The sequence below is a fragment of the Porites lutea genome, chromosome 12, assembly GCF_958299795.1.
Source record: "Porites lutea chromosome 12, jaPorLute2.1, whole genome shotgun sequence".
In the NCBI taxonomy this organism is placed as follows: domain Eukaryota; kingdom Metazoa; phylum Cnidaria; class Anthozoa; order Scleractinia; family Poritidae; genus Porites; species Porites lutea.
In genome coordinates, this window is record NC_133212.1 from 23,716,730 (window position 1) to 23,740,977 (window position 24,248).

At 38.4% G+C, this 24,248-nt stretch overlaps 1 protein-coding gene across 2 annotated transcripts; it reads right to left on the bottom strand.

Annotated features, from left to right (window-relative positions):
* Window positions 1-10,928: 10,928 nt before the first annotated feature.
* Window positions 10,929-23,944, bottom strand: LOC140954048 (cytochrome P450 4B1-like). Of its 2 annotated transcripts, XM_073403444.1 has the most exons (14): window positions 23,258-23,942; window positions 19,794-19,983; window positions 18,651-18,778; window positions 18,214-18,329; window positions 17,712-17,774; window positions 17,126-17,258; window positions 16,468-16,554; window positions 15,803-15,890; window positions 15,274-15,376; window positions 14,705-14,835; window positions 13,885-13,949; window positions 12,714-12,796; window positions 12,200-12,265; window positions 10,934-12,111 (listed from the first exon to the last, which is right to left on the bottom strand). In XM_073403444.1, the coding sequence occupies exons 1-14, from the start codon at window positions 23,474-23,476 to the stop codon at window positions 11,994-11,996; spliced, it is 1,590 nt and encodes a 529-aa protein (XP_073259545.1). In that variant the 5' UTR covers window positions 23,477-23,942; the 3' UTR covers window positions 10,934-11,993. The 2 variants fall into 2 exon arrangements, with proteins under 2 accessions (XP_073259546.1, XP_073259545.1); XM_073403445.1 differs by lacking the exon at window positions 12,714-12,796 and having other exon boundaries at window positions 10,929-12,111; window positions 23,258-23,944.
* Window positions 23,945-24,248: the final 304 nt, after the last annotated feature.

A 24,248-nucleotide genomic window follows, 5' to 3' on the forward strand; every position in this document is an offset into this window, starting at 1 on the left:
AGGCAAAATAGGCCGGGAAAACGTCTTTGAGACTGTTCTAGGAAGAAAAAAAGCTTCTCCAGAATAAAAAATTAAAGAGTTAAAAAAGTGGAGAAATTGGGATTTCTCCAAAGGGGTTAATCCATGGTTTTGGTCAAAAATAGGCAATTTTTCTATCCTTTTTATATAGGCAAAATAGGCCAGCAAAATCTCTTTGAGAATATTCTAGCACGAAAAAAAGCCTTTTCAGTCTATAAAAACAAGAGGTTAAAAAAGTGGAAAGATTGGGATTTTTCCAAACGGGTTAGTCCATGCTTTTGGTCTAAAATTGGCAATTTTTCTATTTTTTTAATATAGGCAAAATAGACCAGGAAAACGTCTTTGAGACTGTTCTAGGAAGAAAAAAAGCTTTTCCACACTATAAAATTAAAGAGTTAAAAAAGTGGAAGAATTGGGATTTTTCCAAAAGGGTTAATCCATCGTTTTGCTCAAAAATTGGCAATTTTTTATGTTTTTAATATAGATAAAATAGGCCAGAAAAATGACTTTTGGAATATTCTAACACAACAAAAAACCTTTCCAGACTATAAAAACAACGAGTTAAAAGACTGGAAAAATTGGGTTTTTTGCCAAAGGGGTTAGTCCATGGTTTTCGTCCAAAAATGGCCATTTTTCCAACTTTTATTGTTTAGGCAATATAGGCCCGGAAAATGTCTTTTACGATATTCTAGAACGAAAAAAACACCTTTCTAGGCTATAAAAACAAGAAGTTTAAAAAGTCGCAAAATTGATATTTTTCCAAAGAGGTTTATCCATGGTTTTGGTCCAAAAATGGCCATTTTTCCAACTTTTATTTTTTAGGCAATATGGGCCAGGAAAATGTGTTTTACGATATTCGAGAACGAAAAAACCCTTTCTAGGCTATAAAAACAAGACGTTCAAAAAGTGGAAAAATTGACATTTTTCCAAAGGGGTTAACCCATGGTTCTGGTCCGAAAATGGCCATTTTTCCAACTTTTTTTTTTGCGCAATATAGGCCAGGAAAATGTGTTTTACGATATTTTAGAACGAAAAAACGCCTTTCTAGGCTATAAAAACAAGAAGTTTAAAAAGTCGAAAAATTGACATTTTTCCAAAGGGGTTAACCCATGGTTTTGGTCCAAAAATGGCCATTTTTCCAACTTTTATTTTTTAGGCAATATAGGCCAGGAAAATGTGTTTTAGGATATTCGAGAACGAAAAAACGCCTTTCTAGGCTATAAAAACAAGACGTTCAAAAAGTGGAAAAATTGACATTTTTCCAAACGGGTTAACCGATGGTTTTGGTCCAAAAATGGCCATTTTTCCAACTTTTATTTTTTAGGCAATATAGGCCAGGATAATGTGTTTTTCGAAATTCTAGAACGGAAAAAACACCTTTCTAGGCTATAAAAACAAGACGTTCAAAAAGTGCAAAAAGTGACATTTTTCCAAAGGGGTTACCACACGGTTTTCGTTCAAAAATGGTCATTTTTCCATTTTTTATTTTTTAGGCAATATAGGCCAGGAAAATGTGTTTTACGATATTCGAGAACGAAAAAACGCCTTTCTAGGCTATAAAAACAAGACGTTCAAAAAGTGGAAAAATTGACATTTTTCCAAAGGGGTTAACCCATGGTTTTGGTCCAAAAATGGCTATTTTTCCAACTTTTATTTTTTAGGCAATATAGGCCAGGAAAATGTGTTTTACGATATTCTAGAACGAAAAAACGCCTTTTAAAGCTATAAAAACAACAAGTTTAAAAAGTGGAAAAATTGACATTTTTCCAAAGAGGTTAACCTATGGTTTTGGTCCAAAAATAGCCATTTTTCCAACTTTTTTGTTTGGCCAATATAGGCCAGGAAAATGTGTTTTAAAATATTCTAGAACGAAAAAACGCCTTTGTAGGCTATAAAAACAAGAAGTTTAAAAAGTCGAAAAATTGACGTTTTTCCAAGGGGTTAACCCATGGTTTTGGTCCAAAAATGGCCATTTTTCCAACTTTTCTTTGGCGGCAATATAGGCCAGGAAAATGTATTTTACCATATTCTAGAACGAATAAACGCCTTTCAAGGCTATAAAAACAAGAAGTTTAAAAAGTCGAAAAAGTGACATTTTTCCAAAAGGGGTTAACCCATGGTTTTGGTCCAAAAATGGCCATTTTTCCAACTTTTTTGGGGGCAATATACCCCAGGAAAACGTGTTTTACGATATTCTAGAACGAAAAAACGCCTTTGTAGGCTATAAAAACAAGAAGTTTAAAAAGTCGAAAAATTGACATTTTTCAAAAGGGGTTAACCCATGGTTTTGGTCCAAAAATGGCCATTTTTCCAACTTTTATTTTTTCGGCAATATACCCCAGGAAAACATGTTTTACGATATTCTAGAACGGAAAAAACACCTTTCTAGGCTTTAAAAAAAGAGGTTCAAAAGGTCGAAAAATTGACATTTTTCCAAAGGGGTTAACCCATGGTTTTGGTCCAAAAATGGCCATTTTTCCAACTTTTTTTTGGGGGCAATATAGCCCAGGAAAATGTGTTTTACGACATTCTAGAACAATAAAACGCCTTTCTAGGCTATAAAAACAAGAAGTTTAAAAAGTGGAAAAATTGACATTTTTCCAAATTTTAACCCATGGTTTTGATCCAAAAATGGCCATTTGTCCAACTTTTTTTTTTGGGCAATATAGGCCAGGGAAATGTGTTTTACGATATTCTAGAACGAAAAAACGCCTTTCTAGGCTATAAAAACAAGAAGTTTAAAAAGTCGAAATAGTGACATTTTTCCAAAGGGGTTAACCCATGGTTTTGGTCCAAAAATGGCCATTTTTTCAAGTTTTTTTTTTAGGCAATATAGGCCAGGAAAAAGTGTTTTACGATATTCTAAAACGAAAAAAACGCCTTTCTAGGCTATAAAAAGAAGACGTTCAAAAAGTGGAAAAATTGACATTTTTCCAAAGGGGTTAACCCACGGTTTTGGTCCAAAAATGGCCATTTTTCCAACTTTTTTTTGTTAGGCAATATAGCCCAGGAAAATGTGTTTTACGATATTCTCAAACGAAAAAAACGCCTTTCTAGGCTATAAAAAGAAGACGTTCAAAAAGTGGAAAAATTGACATTTTTCCAAAGGGGTTAACCCACGGTTTTGGTCCAAAAATGGCCATTTTTCCAACTTTTTTTTTTGGGCAATACAAGCCAGGGAAATGTGTTTTACGATATTCTAGAACGAAAAAACGCCTTTCTAGGCTATAAAAAGGAGAAGTTTAAAACGTCGAAAAATTGACGTTTTTCCAAAGGGTTTGGAAAACCCATGGTTTTGGTCCAAAAATGGCCATTTTTCCAAGTTTTTTTTTTTGGCAATATAGGCCAGGAAAATGTGTTTTACGATATTCTAGAACGAAGAAACGCCTTTCTAGGCTATAAAAACAAGAAGTTTAAAAAGTCGAAAAATTGACATTTTTCCAAAGGGGTTAACCCATGGTTTTGGTCCAAAAATGGCCAGTTTTCCAACTTTTTTTTAGGGAATATATGCCAGGGAAATGTGTTTTACGATATTCTAAGACGAAAAAACGCCTTTCTAGGCTATAAAAAGAAGACGTTCAAAAAGTGGAAAAATTGACATTTTTCCAAAGGGGTTAACCGATGGTTTTGGTCCAAAAATGGCCATTTTCCAAGTTTTTTTTGTTAGGCAATATAGGCCAGAAAAAAGTGTTTTACGATATTCTAGAACGAAAAAACGCCTTTCTAGGCTATAAAAAAAAGACTTTCAAAAAGTGGAAAAATTGACATTTTTCCAAAAGGGTTAACTCATCGTTTTGGTCCAAAAATGGCCATTTTTTCAACTTTTATTTTTTAGGCAATATAGGCCAGGGAAATGTGTTTTACGATATTCGAGAACGATAAAACGCCTTTCTAGGCTATAAAAACAAGAAGTTCAAAAACTCGAAAAATTGACATTTTTCCAAAAGGGGTTGACCCATGGTTTTGATCCAAAATAGCAATTTTTCCAACTTTTTTTTTTAGGCAATATAGGCCAGGAAAAAGTGTTTTACGATATTCTAGAACGAAAAAACGCCTTCGTAGGCTATAAAAACAAGAAGTTTAAAAAGTCGAAAAAGTGACATTTTTTCAAAGGGTTTAACCCATGGTTTTGGTCCAAAAATGGCCATTTTTCCAAGTTTTTTTTTTAATGCAATATAGGCCAGGAAAAAGTGTTTTACGATATTCTAGAACGAAAAAACGCTTTTCTAGGCCATAAAAAGAAGACGTTCGAAAAGGGGAAAAATTGACATTTTTCCAAAGGGGTTAACCCATGGTTTTGGTCCAAAAATGGCCATTTTTCCAACTTTTTTTTTTTAGGCAATATAGGCCCGGAAAAAGTGTTTTACGATATTCTAGAAAGAAAAAACGACTTTCTAGGCTATAAAAAAAAGACTTTCAAAGAGTCTAAAAATTGTCATTTTACCAAAGGGGTTAACCCATGGTTTTGGTGCAAAAATGGCCATTTTTCCAAGTTTTTTTTTTAAGGCAATATAGGCCAGGAAAATGTGTTTTACGATATTCTAGAACGAAAAAACGCCTTTCTAGGCTATAAAAAAAAGACTTTCAAAAAGTCTAAAAATTGACATTTTTCCAAAGGGGTTAACCCATGGTTTTGGTGCAAAAATGGCCATTTTTCCAAGTTTTTTTTTAAGGCAATATAGGCCAGGAAAATGTGTTTTACGATATTCTAGAACGAAAAAACGCCTTTCTAGGCTATAAAAAAAAAGACTTTCAGAAAGTGGAAAAATTGACATTTTTAAAAAAGGGTTAACGGATGGTTTTGGTCCAAAAATAGCCATTTTTCCAAGTTTTTTTTTTAGGTAATATAGGCCAGGAAAATGTGTTTTACCATATTCTAGGACGTAACAACGCCTTTCTAGGCTATAAAAACAAAAAGTTGAAAAAGTCGAAAAATTGAGATTTTTCCAAAGGGGTTAACCCATGGTTTTGATCCAAAAATGGCCATTTTTCCACCTTTTTGTTTTTTAGGCAATATAGGCCAGGAAAATGTGTTTTACGATATTCTAGAACGAAAAAACGCCTGTCTAGCCTATAAAAAAAAGACTTTCAAAAAGTGGAAAAATTGACACCTTTTCTAAGGGGTTAACCGGTGGTTTTGGTCCAAAAATAGCCATTTTTCCATTTTTTTTTTTTTTTAGGCAATATAGGCCAGGAAAATGTGTTTTACGATATTCTAGGACAAACCAACGCCTTTCTAGGCCATAAAAAGAAGACGTTCAAAAAGTCGAAAAATTGAGATTTTTCCAAAGGGGTTAACCCATGGTTTTGGTCCAAAAATGGCCATTTTTCCAACTTTTATTTTCTGGGCAATATACCCCAGGAAAACGTGGTTTTCGATATTCTAGAACGGAAAAAACGCCTTTGTAGGCTATAAAAACAAGAAGTTTAAAAAGTCGAAAAATTGAGATTTTTCCAAAGGGGTTAACCCATGGTTTTGGTCCAGAAATGGCCATTTTTCCAAGTTTTTTTTTGGGCAATATAGGCCAGGAAAATGTGTTTTACGATATTCTAGAACGAAAAAACGCCTTTGAAGGCTATAAAAAGAAGATGTTCAAAAAGTGGAAAAATTGACATTTTTCCAAAGGGGTTAACCCATGGTTTTGGTCCAAAAATGGCCATTTTTCCAACTTTTTTTTTTGGGCAATATAGGCCAGGGAAATGTGTTTTACGATATTCTAGAACGAAAAAGCGCCTTTCTAGGCTATAAAAACAAGAAGTTTAAATAGTCGAAAAATTGACATTTCTCCAAAGGGGTTAACCCATTACGCCTTTTTTGATTGCGCTCGTGAAATCCTAAGAAAGTGCTGGCAAAAATCAGTCGTGTTGTAACACAGACTACGCGGACTGCAGACTGCAGACTGCAGACGGTGCAGACGGTGCAGACCGTGGAGACTGTGCAGACTGTGCAGACTATGCTGACTGAGTGTTATTTTTTTTACTTGTACCTTAATTTTGTAGTAAAATTTTTCGCTGTGGCTATAAGGCCGGTAACCGGTCAAGGTTTCCAAAACACTAAATGGCTAGCAGTCCTATATTTTCAGTAAATTTCGCAGTCCACTCAATGGCAAAGAACAAATACTGAAAACTCGATATTATTTCTATACATAAACGCAAAGTTGAGATTACCTTGTACAAAAAAGCTTTTCTCTTTCATCATAACGTCGACAAGATAATGTTGAAGTGTATTTCAGCTCCAGAAGGGAACTAACGCGTAGAGACTTGTTCCGCCGGTTTTCCACGGAGGCCGCATGAAAGGTCAAGATGTTATGACGTCAAACGTTGCCTGTCACGCCATGCTTTGCACAGAAAATAGTAACAAAAATCCAAAGACTTAAGACCAACAAAAACATAATATAGAAATCCCACAAAACCGGCTCGTTTGATCAGGATCACGACTTATAATGGTTCCCTAGTGATATGTGTTCCCATACCTGGAAAACACATATCCCTAGTGATAAGTGCTCCCCCACCTGGGGAAAATATATCCCTAGTGATATGTGTTCCCCTACCTTGGAAACACATATCCCTAGTGATATGTGTTCCCCCACCTGGGAGACACATATCCCGAGTGATATGTGTTCCCCTACCTGGGAAACACATATCCCTAGTAATATGTGTTCCCCCACCTGGGAAACACATATCCCTAGTGATATGTGTTCCCCTACCTAAGAAACACATATCCCGAGTGATATGTGTTCCCCTACCTGGGAAACACATATCCTTAGTGATATGTGTTCCCCCACCTGGGAAACACATACCCTAGTGATATGTGTTCCCCTACCTGGGAAACACATATCCCTAGTGATATGTGTTCCCCTACCTGGGAAAAACATATCCCTAGTGATATGTGTTCCCATACCTGGGAAACACATATCCCTAGTGATAAGTGCTCCCCCACCTGGGGAAAATATATCCCTAGTGATATGTGTTCCCCTACCTTGGAAACACATATCCCTAGTGATATGTGTTCCCCCACCTGGGAGACACATATCCCGAGTGATATGTGTTCCCCTACCTGGGAAACACATATCCTTAGTGATATGTGTTCCCCCACCTGGGAAACACATACCCTAGTGATATGTGTTCCCCTACCTGGGAAACACATATCCCTAGTGATATGTGTTCCCCTACCTGGGAAAAACATATCCCTAGTGATATGTGTTCCCATACCTGGGAAACACATATCCCTAGTGATAAGTGCTCCCCCACCTGGGGAAAATATATCCCTAGTGATATGTGTTCCCCTACCTTGGAAACACATATCCCTAGTGATATGTGTTCCCCTACCTGGGAGACACATATCCCGAGTGATATGTGTTCCCCTACCTGGGAAACACATATCCCTAGTAATATGTGTTCCCCCACCTGGGAAACACATATCCCTAGTGATATGTGTTCCCCTACCTAAGAAACACATATCCCATGTGATATGTGTTCCCCTACCTGGGAAACACATATCCCTAGTAATATGTGTTCCCCCACCTGGGAAACACATATCCCTAGTGATATGTGTTCCCCTACCTAAGAAACACATATCCCATGTGATATGTGTTCCCCTACCTGGGAAACACATATCCTTAGTGATATGTGTTCCCCCACCTGGGAAACACATACCCTAGTGATATGTGTTCCCCTACCTGGGAAACACATATCCCTAGTGATATGTGTTCCCCTACCTGGGAAAAACATATCCCTAGTGATATGTGTTCCCTACCTGGGAAACACATATCCCTAGTGTTATGTGTTCCCCTACCTGGGAAACACATATCCCTAGTGATATGTGTTCCCCTACCTGGGAAACACATATCCCTAGTGATTTTTTTTCCCCCACCTGGAAAACACATATCCCTAGTGATATGTGTTCCCCTCCCTGGGAAACAGATATCCCTAGTCATATGTGTTCCCCTACCTTGGAAACACATATCCCTAGTGATATGTGTTCCCCCACCTGGGAGACACATATCCCGAGTGATATGTGTTCCCCTACCTGGGAAACACATATCCCTAGTAATATGTGTTCCCCCACCTGGGAAACACATATCCCTAGTGATATGTGTTCCCCTACCTAAGAAACACATATCCCTTGTGATATGTGTTCTCCTACCTGGGAAACACATATCCTTAGTGATATGTGTTCCCCCACCTGGGAAACACATACCCTAGTGATATGTGTTCCCCCACCTGGGAGACACATATCCCGAGTGATATGTGTTCCCCTACCTGGGAAAAACATATCCCTAGTGATATGTGTTCCCTACCTGGGAAACACATATCCCTAGTGATATGTGTTCCCCTACCTTGGAAACACATATCCCTAGTGATATGTGTTCCCCTACCTGGGAAACACATATCGCTAGTGATAAGTGTTCCCCTACCTGGGAAACACATATGCATAGTGATATGTGTTTCCCTACCTGGGAAACACATATCCCTAGTGGTATGTGTTCCCCCACCTGGGAAACACATATCCCTAGTGATATGTGTTCCCCTACCTTGGAAACACATATCCCTAGTGATATGTGTTCCCCTACCTGGGAAACACATATCGCTAGTGATATATGTTCCCCTACCTGGGAAACACATATCCCTAGTAATATGTGTTCTCCCACCTGGGAAACACATATCCCTCGGGATATGTGTTTCCCTACCTGGGAAACACAAATCCCTAGTGATATGTGTTCCCCTACCTTGGAAACATATATCCCTAGTGATATGTGTTTCCCCACCTGGGAAACACATATTCCTAGTTATATGTGTTCCCCCTTCTGGGAAACACATATTCCACTTTTTTTGGCAATATAGGCCAGGAAAATCTCTTTTACGATATTCTAGAACGAAAAAACGCCTTTCTAGGCTATAAAAAGAAGAAGTTCAAAAAGTCGAAAAATTGACATTTTTCCAAAGGGGTTAACGCATGGTTTTGGTCCAAAGATGGCCATTTTTTCACCTTTTTTTTAGGGAATATAGGCCAGGAAAATGTGTTTTACAATATTGTAGAACGAAAAAGCGCGTTTCTAGGCTATAAAAACAAGAAGTTGAAAAAGTCGAAAAATTGATATTTTTCCAAAGGGGTTAGCCAATGGTTTTGGTCCAGAAATGGCCATTTTTGTAACTTTTTTTGTAGGGAATATAGGCCAAGAAAATGTCTTTTACGATATCCTAGAACGAAAAAACGCCTTTCTAGGCTCTAAAAACAAGAAGTTCAAAAAGTCGAAAAATTGACATTTTTCCAAGGCAATAGAGGCGAGGAAAATGTGTTTTAGGATATTCGAGAACGAGAAAACGCCTTTCTAGGCTATAAAAACAAGAAGTTCAAAAAGTCTAAAAATTGACATTTTTTCAAAGGGGTTAACCCATGGTTTTGGTCCAAATATGGCCAATTTTTTAACTTTTTTTAGGCAATATAGGCGAGAAAAATGTGTTTTACGATATTGTAGAACGAAAAAACGCCTTTCTAGGCTATAAAAACAAGAAGTTCAAAAAGTCGAAAGGTTGGGATTTTTCCAAGCGGGTTAGTCCATGGTTTTTGTCAAAAATTGGCAATTTTTCTATCTTTTTAATATAGGCAAAATAGGCCAGGAAAACGTCTTTGAGACTGTTCCAGAAAGAAAAAAAGCTTTTCGAGCCTAAAAAATTAAAGAGTTATAAAAGTGGACTTTTGGGATTTTTCCAAAGGGGCTAATCCATGGTTTTGGGCAAAAATTGGCAATTTTTTTATGTTTTTAATATAGTTAAAATAGGCCAGAAAAATGTCTTTTAGAATATTCTAGCACGACAAAAAACCTTTCCAGACTATAAAAAACTGGAAAAATCCCAAATGGGTTGGTCTATGGTTTTGGTCAAAAATTGGCAATTTTTCTATCTTTTTAATATAGGCAAAATAGGCAAGGAAATTGTGTTTGAGAATATTCTAGCACGACAAAAAACCTTTCCAGACTATAAAAACAAGAGGTTAAAAAAGTGGAAAAATTGGGATTTTTCCAAGGGGATTAGTCCATTGTTTTGGTCAAAAATTGGCAATTTTTCTATGTTTTTAATATGGGCAAAATAGGCCAGCAAAATGTCTTTGAGAATATTCTAGCACAATAAAAAGCCTTTCAAGACTGTAAAAACACGAAGTTAAAAAAGTGGAAAAAATTGGGATTTTTCCAAAGGGGTTAGTGTACGGTTTTGGTCAAGCAAAATACATATCTCCTGACACGCTCAGACTCTACTAACATGTACCTACCACGTTGCCTAAAAATACCTGCAGAATGGTGGACCTCGGCACCGCAGAAGACATCCTGTATGAAAAGCCTCCAGTGGGCTCGACATCGTTTAGCCATCCACTGTCTTAGAAGGAATCTGCAAAAGGCACGAGGTGCCAGCGAAGATCAATACAGACGGCAGGAAAGACAGATAGAACTTCTCTTCGCCACTGTATGTCCAAGTGGTCTTACTTCTTTGAGCTTGAGCTTTTTTCCTTCGAAACTTACCTGTTAGAGCGGTTTTCACTTGAGTGTCGAAAAGTAATTGGTTTTGCACTTTCTACACGATGCGATTGGCTTAAAAGATTCGCGCCACCTTTTCATCCAATCAGAAGTAAAACCAAAGCCAATTGTGACGCGCTCGCATGCATTTTCCCGCGCTTTGCGTCAGCCACATGTAATTACTTCGAGTTTTGATTGGTTCAATGTATTGTCTGTGTCCTATGTGATTGGCCAGATTAATTACTTTGGTTTTGGTTTTACGACACTCAAACGAAAACCACTCTATTAGCTGACTGGCATTCAAACAACAGGATATGATAGACAGAGAAGTAAAAATATGCCGTCTTTCTATAAAGAGTCTTCAGACTATATTTTAAAACATGTTTTTTTTTTTTTTTTATGTAATCTTGATAAATACGATATATAAATTACTGTGAAACGTTAAATATTAAACAATAATCTTCATAAAATGATAAGCACTGTATAGTACAATGACAGTGTTAACATGCACAGCATTAGGAATCAGGGTCCTCCTTTCCATCAACCCCTGCTTTCCCATTGAACGCGCTTCTTTCGTTTTGTGAGCTTAAGCAACGAGAACGCTGACGTCCCGGACGTCATGATAACAACCGGAAGTTCGATGTCTCGCTTGATGGAACACTTTTGTCTTACTCAAAGAATCTAAATGCCTTAGTTGTAACTCCCGCTGTACGAATTTGTCGAGAAGAGCACTAAAAGAGAGAAAATATCAATTTCCGGTTGCCATTTTTGAGGTCCAGAACGTCAACGTTCTCTTTGCTTAACGTCCCTTAAAATAGGAGATTGAGAGACGAGTCCCGGGCAGAACGATATTTACCAGGCCGTGGAATCCCAGTCTTTTGAACCTCCTGGGGAAAAGAAAGTTTTCTTTTCGAATTATGAGTATTCGTGGTTCAAAAGCAATCGCCACTTTAGAAACGATAGGGGACTGGTGCCGAACCAGTCCCGCAATTGTTCCTGGGATCGCACCGGTCTGCTATTAGCCAATTTTTTTCCCTGTCCCTACCAACAGTCCCAAAAGTCTTCGCGAAAGTTAACTCGGCCCAGTTCCCTTCTAGTTTTACTGGGGAAGGGAAACAATCGTTTCCACTACATTCAGCCTTTTGTTTGTTTGTTCGTTTGTTTTCTACTTGTTATTGGGAAGGAAAAAGAGAAGTTGCCAAACGCCTTTATCTTCTTAAAAGAGACTGCAAAAATTCCTTTCTAGGGTCTCTCTTCGTCTGAAAACAACTGTCATCGAGCACAAAGAGGGTAGAATATGTTCCTTGAATCTCGAAATTTCCACTCCAACATTCAAGCTACTTCGTTAGAAGTCACTATTTCGTTAAAGGATGTTCGAGGCTTGTGATGCGTCTTCTTGTCGAATAGAGGAAAATTTCTGCGTCTAGGAGGTTAAAAACACAACGCCTTTGTACAGACTAGCAGCTACTTCTGAAACCGTGGCGACAGAGTAAGGTGAATCCCATTTTTTGTGCGGAGAAAAATCTCTGGAAACAAATCCTCTGATGTTACTTGGTTTTCCTTAGTTACCGATAATTTAAACCTGAAATTAAATACAAACATGATTATGACACATGGCGGAAACAGATATCCAGAAAAAAACGCATTATTTAAGTCGCAAACAAGCTAACCTTCTAAGAATCATTGCCACGGCTACCCTCATTTCAGCCATAGCAAAATTCATTCCAATACAGTTTCTGTGGAGATTAAAAAAAAACAGATTTGAATCTGTAGTCTAAAATGGTTTTGTTTGAAAGGGTAAATAAAAGAAATAAAACAAATGTACTATTCTGCGGTACTGTTCATTATGTTGTACTTAGCCGGCTGCGAATACAGCCGTTTCCACTCGCTCCTCGCTGCAGGGGACGTTTCACGGGAGAGACGTCTGCGATCCCAAAAATTCCATACTGATGACGTGGATTTGTCCGGAATCTGGTCAACGAGCGCGAAACGTTCTCAGCGGCGATGAGCGAGAAGAAACGGCTGTATTCGAAGGCTATGTTGTAAAATGTTTTCCTAAATGGATGGTCGTGCCAAAGGCATTTTACCCATCATAAAGATTCCTTTCTTGTCCTGATTACAAGAGATAGAATGAAGAGGTATTTAATCCTTTGTTGCCTCACACAAATAGGAACAGAGACACACCTTGGACCAGCAGAAAATGGTATATATGCATATGGTGACCTGTCTTCTTTGTTTTCCACCATGAACCGCAACGGATCAAAGGTCTATGACAAAAGATACCATGGTCAACCCTTATTTACACCTAAACCCCGCGACAGAAACCACCAATGTGAAACTACGGTCCTTGTAGCACTTTTGATGTAATAAATGTCTATGCTCAAAGTAAACTTTGATGTATAATTTGTTTGGCACAAAACACACGGCATCGGACGAATTTTCCACCGGCGAAAAAATTTGACCTGACACTTCGTTCACACGGGAAAGTTCAATATTTTCGCTCTGTTAACAAGAAACTTTGAACAGTTAGGAGTCTGAATTTTCGTACGGTTAAAGTGGTCCCGTATTAAAAATTCGTCCAGCGCCATGTGAAAGTAGTAAGCAGCCGTTTTAGGTGTTGTCACGCAGCGCTCGTGAGAGGAGCGTTTCGTGACGACCCAAAGAACGGCTGCGAAGGAGATAATATTTTCAAACACATTTTCCTGGCCCATGTTGTCTACAATAAAAAGACAGAAAAATTGCCATTTTTTGACCAAAACCATGGACTAACGCCTTTGGAAAAATCCCAATTTTCGACTTTTTTAACTTCTTGTTTTTATACTCTGGAAAGGCTTTTTTTCTTCCTAGAACATTCTCAAAGACATTTTCCCGGCCTATTTTGCTTTTAATAAAAAGATGGAAAAATTGCCAATTTTTGATCAAAACCACGGACTAACCCCTTTGAAAAAATCCCAACTTTTCCACTTTTTTAGCTTCTTGTTTTTATAGTCAGGAAAAGCTTTTTGTCTTTCTAGAATATTCTCAAAGACATTTTCCTCGCCTATTTTTCTCATATTAAAAAGAAGGAAAAATTGCCAATTTTTGACCAAAACCATTGACTAACCCCTTTGGAAAAATCCCAGTTTTTCCACTTTTTTAACTTGTTTTTGTTGTGTGGAAAGTCCTTTTTCTTTCTAGAATATTCTCAAACACATTTTCCTGGCCTATTTTGCCTAGATTGAAAAGATGGAAAAATTGCCAATTTTTGACTACATAATGTTTAGCAATGTTCTAGAGAGAAAAAAAGCCTCTTTAGACTATCCCCATGAATTACCCTATCTTAATGAGTGATGAGAGAGGTACAGGTCTAGCTTACCTCAGGGTCTTTCCATACATGAGGATTGTGATGTAATGCGTAAGCGTTGATCATGATCCACGTTCCTGACGTATCATCAAAACGGAAACAGTGCATCATTATAAGGAGACCTAAATCATTTATCACTACCGTTCTATTTCATGATGATGTTGATGATGACGAAAATGATTAAAAGGACAATAGACAATAGACAATATTTTATTTGGGGTCTTATACCAGCTGGTACATCAACCGTTTTCCAAATAATTTACTATATATTAATATTATTACTATATATTATATATTATTTTTTGAGTTTCAGGCTTCTCGCAACGGATTTATTAAAATCAAGAATATTTCATTTGGTGACATTGTTCATTCCTATTAGATGATCATTGTTCAAGCTATCGAAGAGAACGTTTCTTTTTTTCCTGGCAAGCGGGGGATACAGGAGGAGGACCAGGATTTGGTATCCCCCCCATCTTCCGCGACAATGTTGTTGATGATAATGGCTTACCTCTGTTCCCGCACAAATGTACCTACTTATTCGCATTTTATTTCCCCTATCACACGCCCTTACCCTTGCTTCGCCGCTTAAAGAGATGCTTTCAGGGGTTGAATATACTGAATATATTAGCGGTAATGTTTCCTTTAGTTGCTTATTAATTTGATTTAATTTAATTACTATTATTGACCAACATTGACCAACATTGTCGGCGTCATCATCATCTTCAGTTAATGTCACCAACATTACCATTAAAATTTGCATCATAATCATCAACGTTTTCCTACAGTTTCTCCTCACATAAAGATCGTGAACTTACATATAAACAAACGTTACCTTTTGGTGTTAATTTTCCGTCGATCTCATACGATTTGTCTAAGCTGCGACTAAACATGGGAAATGGCGGATAAAGTCTCATGCTTTCTTTGATCACAAGTGTAACGTACTGAAGATGAGCCAAGTCTTCCCTGGTGAAATACAAGGTTTTTAGTCAGTTAGATTGAATCATTTCCCAGGCTGTGATACTAGCCAAAAAGTAGGGGACATTTCAGTGTACTCTCGCCCTTTTTTGTACAAAATTTGCAAGTAACCATCGACAATTAACACTCTTAAATATGGCCATCACATCGCTTCTCCCCAACTGAGAAAAATCATCGCAAATGTTACGTCTTGCATCATAGTTAAGCAGTGGGGTCCATTGTTGTGCCTTGTATATCGTATAAAAGAAAAGGGCAAAAGAGGAAAGAAAACAATAAAAGGAAAGAAAAAAGTAAAACAAGCTTTGTGCCCACATGTATTATTTTTATTGCCTTGTACGGATTAATTCATATGGTCTAAAATATCTCGGAGTACCACATCCCCTCCTTAAGTTAGAGACTTTCTTAGACTTAAGTAAACAATCTTACCATTCTAATTCTTGTTTTTTCCCGTAAACTTCATTGACTTCCTCCAGACATTTTAGTTGATGCTCTGGGTATAAAGCAAGATTGTAGAGGGTCCACGAAATTCCTTGCTCAAAGGAGATAAAAGTGGATGAGGTTAAATGACATAACATGGTAAGCTGTTCTACGGGCTTTCTTGGGGGTAAATTTGTTTGCTCGTACATATTCTCTATTTGACCGAAACTTTGAGTAATTTCTTAAAGAATTCACTGTCTGTCCTCTAGTTGCCGTTAAATCGTTAACCAGTTGGATAAAGAGAGTGGATAGCGTTATCCACCTTTCGAACAACAGCTGGCGCTAGAGCCTTAATTTCTGGACAAAAATGCTGTCAAAGTTCTTTTATCAATAAATAGCGTCTATAATGCTGGCACGTAGCAAGCCTCGGCGCCTTCTTTCTGAATGTCATCTGAATCTACCCCTGGTTTTATGTAATATTGCAGGGATACACTTAAATTCAACTGTTAAACTTGATGGCAACATAAATAATCCTTACCGGCGGCAACTGTGTCTTGTCCAGCGGAGAAAAACGTTACCACCTCTGCTCGTATTTCTTCATCAGTTAGACCGTTTCCATCTTCATCCTACGACCAACATAAACTTTATCCATTAATTGCTAAGAAGATCGATCATTAGTGCAGCGTTTATTCAGGTCTATAATATATAAAAAAAATGTGTCGCACACTATTAATATTGCAGGGTATGGAATGGGGGTCATGATCTCGTATTGACGCTTTTTTTCACGACAATCCTGCCTGATTCCGAACTTCTGTCATCTCTATCCCGAATACTGTTTCCTTGGCGAATTCCGCTTCACGAGCAACTATCAAATCCCGTATTCCGACAAGACATTTTGCTTTTTACCGAATCACGCGCTGTATTTTGGCCAAATCCCAGATCCCAGCAATACCATTCCAGACTTTGGTGATTGATGTTTTTACGGGACAAAGGATCCACAGACATAAAAATTAAGGATTACTTGCCACCAGAAGTAATGTCTACGTCTTTTACACATCAATACCATACCTCAAAACATGAGTAGCAATTGTATTTCCATCTTTACACGTGCCCGTTGTCAATTCAGCTTACACTGTACATTTTCGTTTAAAATACGCAACGAAAGGGGCTAAGTTTTTCGCCCATATCGTCTACGATAAATACCCTGATTGCAAGAAGAATATCAACCATATCAAGAAGTTTTCTTGTCCTTCCATTCAGCTGGTCTCCCTGTGAATTCATCTGGTTACCCTGTAAAATGATAATGATAAGAAGTGCCTTTCAGTATCTTACTATCAAGCATCTCTCCAGTCCTCCGTGATCCTTTTGTTTCTTTTGTTTGCTTGTTTGTTTTTCCTTATAAAGGCACGATAGATTTATCACCGAAGGAATGAACCAATACTGGGGCGGGAAACAAATTCTAAAATCTATTAGCTAAGTTACAAACTTACTCCTCCACTTATTTTTGTTTTCTAGGAGCCTTTGCAGAGGAAAAGGCGTAAAAGGTTATGGTTGGTACCTTGTCATAGCTTGAGAAAACAGCCGACATTTCACGACGCCATCACTGGTTTCCCCGCGAAATGACGTCTGAGAACAAGTACAGAAATTCCATACTGATGACGTGTCACTGCCCTGATCTAAGTAATGTTTCTGATTAGTTGAAAATTTGCTTTAATCAATCAGAAGCACTACCCATATCTGGGTTGTGGACGTCATCAGTGTGGAATTTATGTCTTCCTTTCTCACAGCTGTTCTCAGACGTCATTCGCGAGGAAACCAGTCGTGGAGTCGCGAAATATCGGCTGCGTTTTCAGGCTAGTACTTTGTCCTGAAGAGTTTTTCTTCTTCTTCTAATGATTTCCTCGGCGGCTTGATGAGCAGCTGCACAGTTCCGATAAAAGTCTCTTCCATGATGAGTCCACTTAAAAATCCAGTCTGGATGCAGAATAGGGGTTCTAGAAGAGGACAAGAGGAGACAATTTTTTCAGCAAATAAACATTGCAAAAAGATACAAACCCCAGGAAAGAGTTCTAGCTTGTAACGCGGATTTTTCCGAGCGTGTATAGTGACACTTCGATACAACGAACCCCTCTGTAACGAACATACCGAAATAGCGAATGGCATTCTACGCCTCAGTTAACGTAAAGATATGAAAACGATCCCTATATAATGTCTACCGTTACAGTGATATCCCAAAATAACAAGCACCCCTTTACATTTTGTCGTCATTGCACGACAAATGTCGCATCAACCATGGCGATCGTCGCTGCTGCGATTTCGTCGTAAATACCGATAAAGATGCTCAAGGACCTCACTCTTGCAAGCTGACACCTCCCTCAGCAGCCGATACCACGCCCCCCAATTTCACCACTTTTTTCAACACTCATATAATTATCTTTCTCACTTACATTAGTCGTTTGATCAATATTTTGGAAACTGCAGCGAGACTGTGAGTAAATGCATCATGATTTCTAAGGAGAGTAAAATTTCATTTCAATATTTGAAACAAAAGTATTTCAAACAGGACGGTTGCACAAAAGACCCTTACCCCGTCCCCTTTGATGAATGCTATAGTTATTTTGAAAAAAATCCCAGTGTGGCCATCACGTCAAAGCAAAAACATAGGTATTTCCAACGGGACGTTTGCACAGAACACCCTTACCCCTTCCCCTTTGATGAATGATTTAGTTACTTTCATTGAAGTATACCAAAGTCTGTCATCAAGACCTATAAAACATCCCCTTATGGCCATCACTACGTCTAGGTCATAAGACAAGTGATTGAAGTATACCAAGGTCTGTCATCAAGACCAAATATATCCTAGTATGGCCATCACGTCTAGTTCATGTGACATCTAAACATACATTTCTTCAGGCTTGCTCGACTTAAGATACAATCCTTTGTACTTACAGGTTTGTTTGGCAGTTGCTATTAAAGCTAAAGGCACATTTGAGTGTCGAGTCCAAAGCCATCAAACCAAGATCCTCAAAACATTCCATCTTTTCTGGGTTTCTTGACCACTTGTCCTGCACGGAATTTAAGCAAATAAGTGGAAAATGGAGGATCATTTAGTCCCTTGAGGGATGGGGCGGTGTTTCTTAGTAGTAAGCTACAGTTGAACCTCTGTACAATCGCCACCTTGGGGACAGAAGCAAGTGGGCATTGTAGAGAGATGGCCGTTGTAGAGAGGTTGAAACAAGAGTGAATGTATGGACTGTCCGCCAAAAAAATGGCCCTTGCGGAGAGGTGGCCGTTAATTAGTGGAGGTTCGGCTGTATAAAGGAAGACTCACATAAAGCACATTAAAAGTCAGCATGTGAAACTTGATCTTGCTATTTCTTACGTACCAGTAATGTTCTGGTGGATTCCTGAAACAACTTTGTATATGGTTTCAAGATGTCAGCGTGAAACGCAGGAGTTAAAAGCTTTCTCATTTGCTGCCATCGTTTCCCACTGACAATCGTCAGGCTGTGTCCTGTTTTATAGGTAAGAACCATGGGCACATATTAAGCAAGCAATCAGGAGGTATAAGATTTAATGTCTTCAGATCATAACTCTATACATCCGAAGCTCCTATGAATACTTAGGACCTCTATGGGCGGAGCCCCATAAGTGAGAATACGAGGCATACCCATCACTAGCCTGTGAACAGGCTCTTGGTTCTTTTTGGGGAAAAAAATAGCGAAGGGAAAGGTCCCCAGTTCCCCGCTCGACCAAAGGCCTGTTCACAGGCTAACCCATCACGCCCATGGTATTAATTTACAAGCAGTAGCAGGGATGCACAGGAAACTCAACGTAGTGGCACACTCACAGGAAAGCTAACATGGGGCCTTCCAACACGAAAACACCAAGGAAGCACACTCTACCAAAATCTGCAGTATGCACAGTACCTTACACATGTACACAGCCATATCACACGGGCAGTGGCAGCCATGGTCACTACTTGAAAATAGAATTAGAGTAAATTTATAGCGGAGCTCCATGCGCGCGCGAGCGGAGCAACATAGCTAAGACAAATTTGGTTACCTGTCCATCCAAGAAATTTTGTTAGTCACGTGACCGTACGTCCGACCTAGCGCCCGCCAGTCTGTCTGCACCACGGGGGTAGCAATGTGAAATTCTACACTTTCTAGCTAGTGTGGAAGCCTACAATTTGATATTGCACATTCATGTTGTCGACGCTTGTCAAGACAGGGTATCCGCTGGCCAGAATCATTTGACCGTATCGCGGCCTCAGGTGTCGACCCATCGAGGTAAAGTGTTTTTTAAAGTGTTTTTCTGATCGCAGGCTCAACTTTAATTGGATTTCTTTGTTGCAATGTTTTTCACTAAGGGGAGCTTCGCCTTTAGCCTGGGCAAAATCTATGTATTATGTCTTACTATCCTGCAAGTAAGCACTCTCCTGGGGAGGTCGTTTTGCCTACTCCATACCCCCTACCGCTGCTTACACCCACCCCATCCAAGAATTCACTCGCAAGATAGTGTCTTACCAGTGAATGGTACAATAAGGCTGTAGACAAATTCCTCTTTTGGAACATGATTGGAAAACACAACTTTCAGTGTATCTGGATGGCAGAGGATCAGAGCTGCCCGGAGAGGGCCAAACCACAAGGGATAGGCTGTTCTGTACTTTGTAGCGCACTCAACATGAAATTTCAAGCCATTACCATCAAAAGTTGCCTAAGAAGTTAAAAAAAAATTATTATATATAGAGAGAACAACAGCAGAACTAAAACTCGCTGGAATCGAGCTGATACGGCAAAACTACTAAAAACACATGATACATTAAAACAAAGAGAAAGGTAAGAAATTCTGGTATCTGTTTATTACCATTTTTACAGTGACCTCTAAATAAAGATCATTAAAATCCCCATACAAACCCCTGCTCTTAGGGGCGCTTACCATTTGTATGGAAAACCCCGAAATTCCGGGGAGAATTCAAATGGAACGGTTCATCCCTGTGGAAATTTTCCGGAAAAAAAAAAACCTTTCGAGGTATTACCTTTTTCTCGTTTTTACCGAAACGACCGAAATTTTCTGTACCATTTGTTTGGATTACAAGTGCCAGGCTTCATGTCGAGAGAAAGCGAAAAATTTACCGGTATTTTGTAAATGGTACAACTCAGTCCCGTTCCTGTTTTTCGGTGCGAAAAGAAAAAATACCAGTACCATTTGACGGAAATTTTCACTGAAATTTTCGTGCAAATGATAAGCGCTCCTTGTAACATTCCTGTTACGCAACGACTCTCACTCACGAACTTGAGGTACCTGTGACATAACCTCGTAATGCGTGATGACTTTGGGGCGCGGGTTACCGAGAAATTGTAAACAGCTAATACTTATATTCCTATCTAAAGAGCATATTGGCCATAACGCACAAGTTCTTCGTTAAGGTGACTCGACCCAGTTTTTTTTGGGGGGTACCATCCTACTTTGAAGCTCTCTGGTATCCCCACCTTTACTTTTATCGTAAGTCTAACACATAGAATGGATAACATATAGATCAATCTACAATATAACATAAAATTTTTGGCGATCGGAGTAAATGTCACGTGGTTATAATGCCACGCTCCTTTGAGGTCTGAGTCGAAAATCTGCTGTTGCCGCCATTTTTTCGTGAAAATCTCTCGGCTACACATAGTGCGCATTAGTGCCTTGCGCTGAACAGAGTTTCACCAAAATCGCAAAGACCCAATTCGAGAAATTCAGCGGTTTCCAAATTTAGGTCATAATTTATGCGAAAATGATAAGCAAACTTTACACGGATTATATCTAATAAACTATGAGATTCATCTCTTTATTTTGGGCATCGTTATAAAAAATGGGTCCTTGCAAGTCAGCAAACCGCTTTAGGGCCTTGTAAATGCGCGCGATTTCGAGCAAAGCAAACATATAGAAATTATAGTTTTCGCTATTTGTTGACGTTTGTCAGCGTTTAAGAGTCCTTCTCACCAAAAAAGCATTTTCTTAAAAATTCGTAGTTTTTTTTCCTTCAAATTTTTTCAGGGCCACAATTGATTAACTAACTACCCGGACTCTGAATTTCATGGTCATTGAAAAACTGTGACATTACCTTCTATAAGCCCAAACTTGAGTAAACATTGAAGATTTTTAGTGTTTTGGCTGAGTTTGTGCTTTGGGAGTTGTCTATTGTTTCTAGTCTGTCATTATACAGCATTCTTGTTCAGCACGCTTGGCTGACTTCCGAATGCTCACCGAGATATTCCCGTCACGAGTTGGTTTAATTATTGGCTTGCATTAAACCTATGAAAAAATGATATTTTTTTAATAGTAAGTAGATTTAGTGTGTAGCACTTCTTGATTTTTTTGCAAAGGCACAAGAAGCACGAGAATTGAGTAAAAATTGTGAGTTAAACCTCTATGTATCACGCGATGGCCTGTCTCACTGTACCAAAATTATTATATCTCGGTGAGCATTCGGAAGTCAGCCAAGCGCAGTCATTGCACGCGTGCTGAACAAGAATGCTGTATCATGACAGACTAGAAACAATAGACAATTCCCAAAGCACAAACTCAGCCAAAACGCTAAAAATCTTCAATGTTTACTCAAGTTTGGGCTTATAGAAGATCATGTCACAGTTTTTCAATGACCATGAAATTCAGAGTCCGGGTAGTTAGTTAATCAATTGTGGCCCTGAAAAAATTTGAAGGAAAAAAAACTACGAATTTTTAAGAAAATGCTTTTTTGGTGAGAAGGACTCTTAAACGCTGACAAACGTCAACAAATAGCGAAAACTATAATTTCTATATGTTTGCTTTGCTCGAAATCGCGCGCATTTACAAGGCCCTAAAGCGGTTTGCTGACTTGCAAGGACCCATTTGTTATAACGATGCCCAAAATAAAGAGATGAATCTCATAGTTTGTTAGATATAATCCGTGTAAAGTTTGCTTATCATTTTCGCATAAATTATGACCTAAATTTGGAAACCGCTGAATTTCTCGAATTGGGTCTTTGCGATTTTGGTGAAACTCTGTTCAGCGCAAGGCACTAATGCGCACTATGTGTAGCCGAGAGATTTTCACGAAAAAATGGCGGCAACAGCAGATTTTCGACTCAGACCTCAAAGGAGCGTGGCATTATAACCACGTGACATTTACTCCGATCGCCAAAAATTTTATGTTATATTGTAGATTGATCTATATGTTATCCATTCTATGTGTTAGACTTACGATAAAAGTAAAGGTGGGGATACCAGAGAGCTTCAAAGTAGGATGGTACCCCCCCAAAAAAAACTGGGTCGAGTCACCTTAAATTAGCATAAGCATATCACATTTGTTTGCTTTGCAAAGGGATTACTTTATTTTTTCAAAACAGCGAACGCACTCTGTTTGTCTCCGAGGTCACGGTTATATTCGAGTTTTCAAGGCCTTAGATATTTTTTTTGACCTTTCAATATCTATTACGTATTCAGTATTGAATATATAAACCTGGATATACAAAATATTTTCGTTAAGAATGCGCATGCTAACGTTGGATGAAATTGAATCAACTGACGCCCATGTTTTCTCTAAGTTATCAATTGTTAATGGCCGTAGATAGAAGATTTGTACCCTGGAAAACATATTTAGCTCCAATCGCTTTTCAGAAATATATTAGTTATAACATCTGCCAAAAATTGTACAATCAATTAATATACAAGGGCGCCGTTTGAATAGATATTTGAAAGCTTTTGGACGAACAATCTTATCTGACATTACAAATAGCTTAATATGTTTTCTAAAACTTAACGCTTGTTTTCGCTCAAAACATCACTAAGTCACTCAATGTAAATTTTCAAGCGTGATCAGAAAAGTAGTTCACTTCTGACATATCCGACGGTTCGAAATGATCGGCTTCTCCAGATTTAAATTTGACACATTCTCTTGTCCCGCTAACCGGATATTGATCACGTTGTTTCTTCAAAAAAGTGTAAAGGTTTGACTATCACTTACCCGATCGGTGTGCCCTTTAAGCCAGTGACTCGGAGGTCCATCAAAATTCTTAACAGAGCTGTAAGATTGCTGCATCATTTCAAAACTTGTCAGTAGGAAGTGTGCAAGCTTCGCGAGAAATATTGACATGAAAATTACGACCCATGTGGAAAATGACAAGACTGATAGTTGTAAAAAGGGCGTGATAAAAGTGTTGCAAAACCAAACTTTCGCATCCATCTGCCACGAAAAATAGCGAACTCTAACGTCGCCTTGGAAAGTCGGTGGCTCCTTCGCTAAAACGAAAAACCGTGATGATCCTGTTGTTGTACCAATAAAACTGCGCGACAATTTAAAATTTAAATTACGTCAGCCGGCCGTCAGCTCGACTAACAGCTTGACATATGTACATACAGACTCTATCTTATCTTTACTCGTATTTCGCCTATTTCTTCACTTACCGAAACAAAAAGCGTAACAGGATGAGCTTGGAAAAACAGACTTAGTCACGAGCAGACTATTTCATAAACAGTTTTCCACAAAATCACACCACAACGAAACGAAAACAAACCTAAAGGCACCAATAAAAACAGCCTGCGTAGTTGTGACTAACGAGGTCGGAATCTTTTATATCGCCCTATGTAGTTTCCGTATTGCCCGCGCTAAGAAAAACATGTGTGTTTTGTTTGTAAGGGTTGTTGGAGCGGCAGTTTGGTCAGTTTTACAGCTTTGTCGGTTCTAGAGTACCTCTTAGGCTGATCTGCAACCAAGTCATATTTACTTTTTTTCCACCTTTTTTTACACATAACTTAACCTTCCTGTAACACGTAATCAATCATCAAAAATTGAATGAACGAATGAATAAATAAATACAGTTCATGGCTGTCGATCTTGTGAACATTGTCCATAAAACAAACCTGGTTATAGGAGGAAGTTGCAAATACTACTTTCATTTTTTATTTAAAAAATCATGACAAATCGTATCCGAAACATAAAATTTAAAAAACGTGAA